We start from the raw sequence: 11,658 nt of genomic DNA, 5'->3' as shown, positions 1-11,658 counted from the left end.
CTTCAGTTATAACTAGGAAACCCAGCAAATTAGTCTAAATTCTGATATTTTGGACGAGAAATTTTGGACTATCATACAATGTACGAAAGTACTGGAACAGACTCTGTTCATCAAAAAGTTCAAATATGTCGAAATGGTAGTTTAGATTTTTTGGTGAATTTTTAATCCTTCAAAGTTTTTACAGTGCGGTAAATAGGCATCCCATTTTGTTCAAAAGGGGTTTCAAACACTATTTTTTTTTTAAAAAGGCGATTTGAAAGAACCTCAAAGACAAAAGGAGTTGCGCACTGATACCACTGAACTAAAAACACTAAACTATGACAAAATTCAGCCGTCTTTGAAGAAATACGAATCGTTGCTGTTGTTGTCGTTTTTCAGTGTTTTCTAGTTCTTAGTTGTCGTTTTACTTGATAAAAACTAATCAATCAATAGGAATGTGATCTAAGAGTTTGTGTCCACAGAAAATATCATCCATTCAATTATTGCAGTTGATTCTGCTTCGAATATTTGTCAAGTTTCAGGTGTTACTTTCTTTGTTTGTTGCGTTGGCAAACAAAACATTATTGCAGGAGGGGTTTGACTGCGACGCATGAACATTTGCATCCAGCCTCAGCCTTAAAACTCCCTCTTGGTTGAAAAAAGAAGAGTAAAAGACTTACCCCCCTGACAAGTGACATCTTGACTGAAACAAAAAGTAAGTATTATTTTAGCTTATGGCTATCATTGAATTAAAATTGACAAAAAACTCTTCGTTATCAGATTGATGCGATATAGCATTTAACTGTAAAACGGTACCTTTGAATAGAAAAACTAATCTGAACAGGAAAACCTTGCAGCGATTGGTTTTTATTTCCATATTGGTAAATTTTTTTAGTCTCTCCGTTTTTAAAATTGAAATGCGAGTCAAAATTTAAAAATGAATAACATTGAATTATATCACAATTTGTGAAGTAGAAGATTGAGCAGATAAATAATATTCAACCCGCATATTTAGGAATTCTTTTGATCTGCTGTAAAAAAACCTCGAAAAATCTCTTCTTCACTCCAGAAACACACTAGTACAATTTTAATTCTTTTGATGATTATGGTGGTCTTTGCGGTCACGGTCGGCTTGCAACATTTGAAAAATAAATGGTCCAAAACTAGGTCACATGAGGACGAAAGGGTACATTTTTTGTAAATTACCAAATTAACATTTGAACGTCCAAAATTAGCACATATAGACCAGTCAAAATTTCAAAATTGACTGCAAAAAAATAGTTGAGCGTATAGTTCCTCACAAAGTTGGTCCGATAAATTAGATTCCCTGTAATGGTCATTGGGTTTACGACAAAATAGTGAATGCTATTGCAATAATATATGGTCGTCCTGAACCCTGGTATCGAGCGGTAAAATTTGAATATTCGTTTGAATATTCGCAGTTCGTTTGAATATTCTTACAGTTTATTTAATTGGAATTTCGTTGGAATATATGATTTTGTTTCAAATTGCAGGACCAAATAGTACGAGCTCCAACAACTCAGAGTGGCTTGGCTCTACTTAAAACGAATCGACATACAAAATATTTTAGGTATAATCAAGGAGCATGGGTTTTGTAACGAAAACCTTTGCAATAGGCTTTCATCCGATTTTGTAATAATCTCATTCACTGGTGCAGTTTTTTTTCAAAAGGAACTTTAGACGAGCACCTTTAAGAATTACCTAATATAAATTAGGCATAAGATAGTCTTGAAATAGCTCGACAAGAAGCTTTTATTGTTCAACATATACTTGGCTACAGAAATCAAGCCCTGAGGAACGAGAAAGAACGTGAGAACGGGTTATAAGAGATGCCCAAGTTCAAGAGCTTAAAACCAGTTGGTGTAAATGGGCAGCACACTAGGCTTGCAAGCAAGATATGCTGGTTTGAATATAGTACTGGTCCATTTTCACTGTCGTTGCACCTCCTTAGACACCCTATCAGGTTATGGGCCAGAATCTAGTCTTTGAGCTTAACCGCAAAAAAAGACACGATAGCTAGAAACTGTGAAAGAGACGATGCGCAATTTAAGCGGGAGTATTAGAAGGTTGAGAGAGAACAACCCAATGTAAATTGCGGATCAAATGAGCTTGATACAGCCTGACAAGAAGCTCTAGTTGTTCAACGTACACTTGGCTAGAGAAGTCAAGCCTAGAAGAACAGGAAAGGACGTGAGAAGGGGATAGAAGAGACGCCCAAGTTGGAGAGCATAAGAGCAGTTCGTGTAAATGGGTAGCACACTAAGCTTGCAAGAAAGAGATGCTGGTTCGAATACAGCATTGATCCATTGTCTAGTATTTGTGCCTGCTTAGACCCCCTAACACTAATTGTTAGGGTGTGCGTTGATTTGCACTCATCTATTGCGACTAAGAGATAATTTATAAGATCTTGCATTCTCAGCCAAATAAGCTTCCTTGGAAGTTTTACCTTTATTCACCAGATGAAAATTAGAGATTGTCTTTTATTCGAGCGGACAATTTTGAACTAATTTCCCGTACTATCTTAAGAAAAATTACATAAAAAATTAGCCAAAAGTTTGACATGATGTTTTAAATTCCTCAATCACATTTTTTTTTCAAGAGATCATGCTGTCAATACAGCTGACTATTATAAAGTAATTTTTTAAGAAAACAAAAAATAAATGTGTAGTTTTTCTGCTAAGAACTGCTGTCGCCCATTTTTGACAAGTTTTCGGTTATAAAACTCGAGGTTTTCGATTATAAAACCTTTAACCTTTAACAAATGACAAAAATTTTCAGTCTGACAAAGTTCGTTTCTTTTGTTTTTTTTTTGTGTTTTGGTCTTGCAAGCTTTATTCTACAACAAAGCTTAGTACAAGCGATCTTACCTTCGTCCCACCTCGTGAGGAGCTAAAATCTGCTCTCATTAACATCCAAATTTCGAACGACGAACTCTGTGTTTTAACTGGCTCGTAGTATTGAAATTGAAGTCCCCTTTACTATCGTAATTTTTAACTAATCGTAGAAACTATTTTTGTCACACTATCAAACTTGAACAAGAGTTCAACTTTTTTCTAACTTCAAAAATTTTCTAACCTTTTTTTAAAATCTCTTGATAATTGCTGCAAGTATTTGTACTAAACGTACTTTTGACAAGGAAACCGGTATAAATTATTACCACGAACACGAATTTGATTTCCGACAAAAAAACTTTCAAAAACGAGAATACATAAAACTTCTCCGACAAAAATTTATTATTTCCGAAAAAAAAAACTTTCAAAAACGAGAATACATAAAAATCTTAAATTACAATATAGTTATCAGTATTACAATTTAAGATCTATGAGTATAAATTACAATTGCTTTGCAGTAAAATTAATATTATTGCTCTAATTTAAGTCTAATGCTCGCATCCGGGCCGAGCCATGACATCAATAAGCTGAAATTCTGCTCCGAAGTACATAATCAACATAAAAATAATAGATACCATAGACGACGTTATAAAAAATATAAGAGCGAAAAGTCTGTCAATAACCATAGCTAGCTCTTTCCATTCTGTTTCGTTCTCAATTTCTTGCTCGTGCTGGCGGATAAAATTTCGAATTTGAATAAGTGACTTTTTCATTTTTTCCATGTCTTCTGAAATTTGGTCACAATTTGAAACGTCATCGGCGTTGTTTACTTGTTTGTTCACGATTCGAGTGGTGTTTCTCTGATGGGTTTCTGTGGAATTAGAGCCCACATCGTAAGGATGGCCTGAAATAAGTGGGAATTTGAGGGAGTTTTCTGCCTTGACGTCTGTCCGGGTATATTTTGTGGATGAGTCGTTACTGGTTGGCGGTCTGTTTCCATTATGCATCGCACTTCCATTCGCCATCATAATTGTATGGTCTCTAGGGGACCAGCGGCTTTTCCTGTGGAAATTCGGGAAGAAATGTTTCCATTCATTTTGCAATAAAAAATTAAATGTCCCAGTTCAACGGCTGTTTTATTCTACACGATAGACGTGATTTAATAAATTTTGAATTAAAAAGGTTCTAATCTTTTTTGAATTATTGTTTAGAGACGTGCATTCTTGTTTTACCAAAATTCGAGCTGTAAGACGGCTCCATTTTTCTGGAAAATAATCTTAATGACACATATGTGACATTAAAGATGTCTTACAATTTGGTAAGGAAAAAAAATAGATATTAAAAGTTTTGGAATGAAAATTTGATTACAATTTTTTTAATCTGCTCTTGTCGAAATGTGCCATCACTTCCACCAGTACCAGAGCACCGATTTATGATGAAATCTGTTTTTTTTATGAAACTCTATCTGGAAAACTGAATATTGAACTTAATAGAAAAACAAACCTAAAATCGAAGATAAAATGTTTACTTGTTTATGATCTACCGAAAACCGGTAGATCATAAACAAGTAAAATGTTTATGATCTATCCAGAATGAGCCATTTTTTTCTGGCTATTTCTTTTCTTTATTTCTACCAAGCACTGCTCCTTTGCTTCCCAATTTTCCAAAACAATTTTCCGAATCAAGAATAAACACTGATTCTTGTTTGCGTTTTTCGATCAATCAGAATTTAATCATATTTGGCAGTTTAACTAAGACCTCCTAGTTTATTTCAGCAATTTTTTAAGTTAGATCTATACAGCTGCAACTGTGAAAAGTTTTTCCCTTTCATTAAAAAAGATGGAAACATTCCTTCGAATGGAGGTGAGTGAGTTCTGTAGGCAGAAGTACTTGGCCAGTTTCTCGAATGCCAGTTGTCTGATGGGGGGAGGGATGGGCTTCCTCCTTGTACCCTTGTGGTGTATAGTCAACACAAGCACACTCGCAAACACACTCGCCATCACTAGAGACACTTGGGCTAGGAAGTAGTCACCTGGAAATGCAAGAAGTTTGAGAGAGAACAACTTAATGTAAATTGAGCACAGGATAATCTTGACACAGCTTGACAAGAAGCTCTACTTGTTCAACGTACACTTGGCTAGGGAACTAAAGCCTTGAGGAACCAAAAGGAACGTGAAAACGGGTTGTAAGAGATGCCCAAGTTTAAGAGCTAAAAGCAGTTGGTGTATTGGTTATCAAACTAGAGTGGTTGGTTAACATTTTTGCAGATTCTTTCAAAAAAGGTTATCTTGCAAGATCTGCCAGAATAAAGGTTATCTTGCAAGATGCTTTCGAGGACCACAGAGTTTGTACCGGTCCAGCTGCGATTTGATTGGCGGATTTTATTCCTTCTTTTTTTCAACATTATTTGCTGGTAGAATAAATTGAAAGTCAGTAGGACAGGATTCATTAAAAACCTTTAATTTTTTGGAAACTTAAAATTGCAATAGACTTTCACTACGGCCAAAAAATTACTAACTTTTTCTGCTAAAACCAGCTTTTTATTTATAACCTGCTATCCAAGTAAAATTGATATTAAAATTTTGCATTTTCAAACAAGCGGAAAGACAAGCGAAAAAAAAAACTGGTGGAAAAAAAAAACAAAACTCTGGCGAAAAAACCATGGATTTTTAGCTAAGAACAATTTTGTCTAGATACAAAACGGTTATCTTGTAAAACTCTGGCAGAAGAAATGGTTGTTTTACAAGATTCTGGCACAAAAAATGATCTTGCAAGGTTCTGGCAGAATGAATGGCTATATTACAAGCTTATTCCAGAAATTTTGCAAGACAATAATTCCAAATCGAATGGGACAGGCTTGCAAGTAATAGATAATGGTTAAAATCTAGTAGGGATTATCTATAACTTACAAGCCTGTCCCGGTCGATTTGGAATTATTATCTTGCAAAATTTCTGGAATAGGCTTGCAATATAGCCATACATTCTGCTAGAACATTGCAAGATCACTTTTTTGTGCCAGCATATGCGCCAGCTTAGACAGCCCTAGCATGAAAGAATTTTTAAAATCTAATCGCTGATCTTGTTAAAATGAGTTTATGAGAGATTCTCATGTCACTTGAGAGCTTAATTGAGAGGGGACTAAAAATAAACCATAACTTGAGAAATCTTGTAACAACAAAAAAAGTTTTGGCAAACTGTGTGGTAAAACAATTTATTCCAAGTTGGGGACATATTTCAACAATGAATTAGCGTGAATAGGAAAAATGCTTGATTCCATTGATGATGGCACTTAGATTTCTTTGAAGTTCTGCTTAAAAACTGGAACAAAACATTTTTTTTAGGTAAGAATTGGCCCCCACCGGAATAATCCCCCGCTTCGCTATCAAAGAGCTGCACATTTAGCACTTTTGATAATGTCCCACTAATCAATATTTCAATGAGATCGAAATCCCATCAATGTTACCAAATTCATAAAAAAGTGTACTATAGATGATTGATGGTCATTTCCCACAAGATTTTCGCCGATGGCTCAGTTTTTATCTTATTGAAAACTTTCTGTTGACAAAAATTTTACACGCAAAACATTGTTGTTACACGCTGTGTTTTATCGGTATCTTCTGAATAATTATTTGAAGAATAGTAAAAAAGGCAGAGGGATAGGCTGACCGGTTCTTTAAAAACTGATTGAAGATTCCAGTACTTGTTTGTGAGCACGAATAATATAGCCGAATTCAGGAAAAGTCACGACAGGCAGCAAGCATGGTGAATGAAAAAATTTAAATTTTTGCCCTATGATTTTGACAAGGACTAATTTGTCTGCCGACCAAAAACTTGTAAGGGAACATAATCCAAAAGTTGATGCGGGTTTCTTTGAAATTAACTAGATCCGTCAAAAAAATTTTATGGGAGCCCAAACAGAGGAATCAACGGTTACATAATGAAAATGTTCTCTCGATATGGTTTCGTTTTCATAACATTTTGCTAAAATCTAAGTTTATTAATTATGAGCCAAAGGGAGTTTTTTGCAATTTTTTAAAGTTGCAGTTTGGTGACCTAAAATACATTGCAAAACTCGCGCAAAATTTTCAGTCAACACCACTTCTGGTTCAGGCCTCTTTATAAACCAATTTGGTCTTTCAGTACTGACTTAGAAGAAAGTCAGAAAATCAGAAACTTTCATACGGATGTTTGCTTCTGAGTCAGAACAAAATTTGGAAATGATGTTTTCTGATTTTACTTTTCATAATACAATTAAATATGCATGAACAGTGATACCCAGTGTTTGTTTGTAAAATTGTTGCCGCTACATAAAATTGTACTGTTCTGAGACTTTTTTCTATTGCATCAAAACTCAATCAGGTCAAATTATGATCCTGCTTTTCTTTGTATGATAATGTCTCCAAATAAACCGGTGTTGAATTATAGTCAAGAACAGCTTTTTGTTAAAGTAGCCAGCTTCTTAAAACAAAATTAGCAAAAACCCCAAATCAGCAAATGTAAAGGGTTTCAAATAACACCAACTCCGCGAAAAAATGTTTTTGTCACTAGTTCGAACGAAAAGCAATAAAATTTACCAGTAGTCGTTGGTGAACAAAAGAAAGGTCAAAACAATAGAATTTTTTTCAGCTTATTCGAGAACATTTCAAGATTTTGTCGAAAACTTTCAATTCTTCCATTGCTTTTTCATCGGTAAGCACGATAATTCAAAATTAGCTGCAAAAATTTTTCCTCAATTATTAACTTTTGCGCGCCATTTTCCACAACGGACAATAGTTACTCAAAACGTACAAATAAGTCATAACGTTTTGAATTACTTTGTGAAACGAGTTTTCACGGATAAACTTAACCCTGTTCCATCGTTTTCAGCGTAAAATTAGTCTGAATCATCATTGCCCCATTTTTATAAGCTACTACTTGAGACCAAAATCAAGACTTAGTTTTTTGATGAACAGTGCTAAGTGTAAATGTAAAATAAGTCATTGTTTTTATAAACCATAATATGTATCAAGAGTAACAGTTCTGAAACTATTCATCAATTAGGCTTTCTTTCTTTCCAGCCCTTTTGAAAACATCAGATACTACGTAAATTGGATGCCACAACGGCGGAAAAGGTGACGCGTGCGAACCAGCGACTTGTGGGGTGGAAATTAGTTATGATGTGTTCTCTGATGTTTTCAAAGCAAAAACACTAATTCTCAAAATAAATTAGCTGAGCTTGAACAGTTTTCACACACGGTCATAATTCTAATCTTAAACGTGGGGTGTTGACAAATAGCGACAAACGCGAGTAAAGATACTCAAGAAACCGGACAAAACAATGGCACAGAATGTACAAGAAAGTTTTTCGCAAATTTAATTTTGATTTCATTCTTACCAATTGGAAGTTACCCGGGTCGAGGTTTGGTCAAAAAAATAATGGAAGATTAGCGTCGAATAGCGGTGAAAAACAACTTTTTCCACCGCAAAGCGCCAGCATCTTTTAGCGTTGAACGCGGTGAATTTTTTGCAAGATTTGCGGTTTTTAGCGTTGTTTTTTTTTTCATTTTCACCGCTTAAAAGTTTTCACCGCATTCATCGCATTGAGCGCAAATCTTATACTTTTTACTCAATTTCACCGCAAATCTTACATCTTTTAGCGATTTTTAGCGGTGGCACCTCAACCCGGGTCAACCTCGAATTTTAATTGGGAATCAAGGAAAAATATAAACTTAATTTAGGCTGCTTCAGCACTTGTTTTTAGCGCTATTCTCTGATTCTCTGCTTTTATAGTTTAAAGTATTAAATTACTGATTCAAACGTTTCTTTAAACAGTGTTTGTTAACAGCAGAATCGAAGAGATAAATCAAATCTTCATTTGACGTACGTTTTGAGCCACACAATAGTGTTTAAGCCGACCAGTATGTTGCAGTACCAATTTGATGAAGCTGAGTACAGCAAGCACAATTTTGTCAACTCTCTGTTTAATATGCTTCAGTACTTATTAGATAGCGTTGTGAATGGGTTTATAGGGATGTATATTTTGATTAGCACTGACCTAGGATGGGAGCGTTCTTGGAACTCGGTGGCATCTTTTCGGATATCATGACGTTGTTGACAGCCAGGGCCAGTAAAATGGTTATGCTCAGGGTTATCTTCTCACCACTGAAATATATCACAAGTTTTTTATGTTGAACTTAAGTAGTAAAAATAAACTCGTTAGCAGAAATAAACGTTTAAATAGCAAAACTACATAAAAAATTGTCTGATTTTGCAGCCAGTTTTCATTATCATTGCGGTATATGTTTCACTAGAAATGGATATGAAGCGACTGGAAGTCGGCCGAAAATTAACTAGTAAGAAACCTCTTTTTGCAGAAAATACAGAACAAAAATTCCACTTTTCCTGTAAAGCAGTAAGTAGTTTTTTTTTTCCTTTTATAAAATACTCATAAATACTCTAGTCATTTTCAGGCGCCTCATATAAATTTCTAGGGAAACTGGTGTGACATTAACTTTGTTCACCTTATTACGTGAATACTTAAGTTGTCAGCATTCCGAGACTGCAGATTGCTTTTAGAACTATGTGCAATCATTTTCTATAATTCTCATAATCTCACTCTTAAAAAGAATGAGGTTATCCCTCCCCCCCCCCCCACCGTTACAACGGTGTTATGAGTTTGTAAATAGATAACCGGGTGTAATATTCAGAGACGTTTTAAATCTACCTGCTTTTTAAGAGTGGGATTGATCTTTTTATGTTTCAAAAAGACTTTTCGAAAATGCAATTCAACAAAATAAAGATTGATAGAATGGCGTTTTGAAGTTAATCAGGTCAATTTCAGCTCACGCTTTAATTTTTTAAAATTTTTTTTTATAACTGACGTAAAACAAGACCCCCCCCCCCCCCCCCCCCACCGTTACAACGGTGTTAGGAGTTTGTAAATAGATAAACAGGTGTTGTTTCAAACTGACCATTCACAAGGTAGGCAGAATACGGCGATGACAACTACTGATAATAGAGCACATGGCAGGATGACATTGAGTTCGAAGAACCTCGGCCGCCTCTTCAAGTGAATCAGATAGCACAGGTCCACAAGGGGAGAGTCGTATCTGCAACATATCAACACATAAAAGCTTCTATATTTTATTTGTTTTTTCTTACCATTTGTTTTTTGTTTGTTTTTTTATTTATTTGATTTTGATATTTTTTGATATTTTTTTTAGTTATTTGTTTTTTACCTTTTTGGGCTAATCACCGACGATTTGAGTTTTTTAATCGTGTAATATTTTAGACTGGTCTAAAATATTACACGATAAAAAATTAGAATCGTTTAGGATAGCTCAAAAGAGGTAAAAATAACATGGTACGGGCTCTCTCATTTTTGATCTGTGATTAGACCGTGCCACATTACGACGCAGCGGTATACCCCAAAATTTCCGCCTTAGTAATATTGGCTCGAAAATTAGATACATACAATGAAGGAATTTAGGAGACATCCTTTGTATCTTACTTTTCGCAAAAGGCGTTCCGCCAATTTTGCAAAATAAATGAACATTCGGAACGAAAAGTAGGTTACAAGTCTTGTAGCACGTTTCCACATAATTTAGGTATAAATTATTCGAGCGCATTTTGAGCATGCAATAAGCACTTTAATAAAGATATAATTGAAGCTTTCAAAGCTTTAAAGTGCTTTAAATACATGTGACCACAAAAACTGATTTTTTTTCCGAAATATCCCTCGCAAATCAAAGGCTTTGTATATCAATGTGGATTGGCTGATTTTGATAAGTAGTAATAAACAGTTTTAATAAGTAGTAATAAGTAGTAATAAAGTACTATAAGTATTAATAAAGTAGTAATAAATAACTACTAGTACTAATAAGTTAGGCTTAATTGCGGATTATATGCGAAATCGAGCTACATTGCGTGCGAAAAATCAATACATAAATGGAGCATATGCGTGATACCAGCCGTAGAGAAATTAGGTTATAGAGTTTGTACTTGTATTTTGCGGCTAGGATTAGGACACTTTTGCGAACACGGGTTGCTAATTTCCCTTCCATTTTGCCGGTTTCTGCTAAAGTAGCTATTTTCCGCAAAATTGTTCCATTTTCAAAGTATTAACATAGTAAAAACGAACACGAGATACACGAATCGGGCATAGCTGCCCTTGACGATTTGGGTATACCTCTGCGTCGTAATGCAGATTGAAAAGGCCTCTTATCAGAGAATAATCAACATATTGTTAAATGATGAGGACACTTCCAGACTTCATCGTCTAAACAGTCTGTTTTATTCAATAAATTGTGTCCGATCATGGTTACATATCTTTGATCGAACACAATTTACTGAATCTAATAGTATATTTGTTCCGACCCCACTCAAATGGTTATTTTTTGTTCGCACAATTTTGGCCGATCGATATATTCGTCGTAGAAAAATGTGAGTAGTATCATTAAAAAGATCGTCCGGTGTATATATTGAAAATTTTTTTTTATTTTCGTTTTATTCGAGGAGTTATCGAGGATTGAAGTTTTGTATGAACACGGGATATTTGGCATGAGTTTGTTCACTTTTAATGTAATTTTTCTTCAAATTAAGATTTTTCTATTAAAATAGTAACTCAAAATTACATTTCACGACACAAAATGGATCAATTTTGTGTTCCTAAAAGAATAAAGACGATAAAAAGACCAGTTCTCGTCTCATAGGGAAGTTCACTATCAAAAAATCGAATTCTTTTTGGGAGCTCTTTTGTTTAGCAAACTTCTCATTTTTTTCGATCGTTTAAGTCACTTTTCATATTTAAATTCACATAATGACAAACCTCAATTACAGCTGAATGAAG

The 11,658-nt window shown here is 34.7% G+C and overlaps 1 protein-coding gene across 1 annotated transcript in view; it reads right to left on the bottom strand.

Moving 5' to 3' along the window:
• Window positions 1-4,624: 4,624 nt before the first annotated feature.
• The window catches only part of LOC142355788 (neuronal acetylcholine receptor subunit alpha-10-like), a gene marked incomplete at its 5' end in the record, with an annotated part of 38,045 nt that continues 31,011 nt past the window's right edge, over window positions 4,625-11,658 (bottom strand). Inside the window, 3 exons of the mRNA XM_075407847.1 lie at window positions 4,625-4,863; window positions 8,866-8,972; window positions 9,782-9,919. Of these exons, the coding sequence (XP_075263962.1) occupies window positions 4,625-4,863; window positions 8,866-8,972; window positions 9,782-9,919 (484 nt within the window). The remainder of the gene's footprint in view (window positions 4,864-8,865; window positions 8,973-9,781; window positions 9,920-11,658) is intronic.

Source organism: Convolutriloba macropyga, unplaced genomic scaffold (genome assembly GCF_964194025.1).
Source record: "Convolutriloba macropyga unplaced genomic scaffold, txConMacr16.3 SCAFFOLD_535, whole genome shotgun sequence".
Classification (NCBI taxonomy): Eukaryota; Metazoa; Xenacoelomorpha; order Acoela; family Convolutidae; genus Convolutriloba; species Convolutriloba macropyga.
This window is presented reverse-complemented; position numbering and strand designations above follow the sequence as displayed.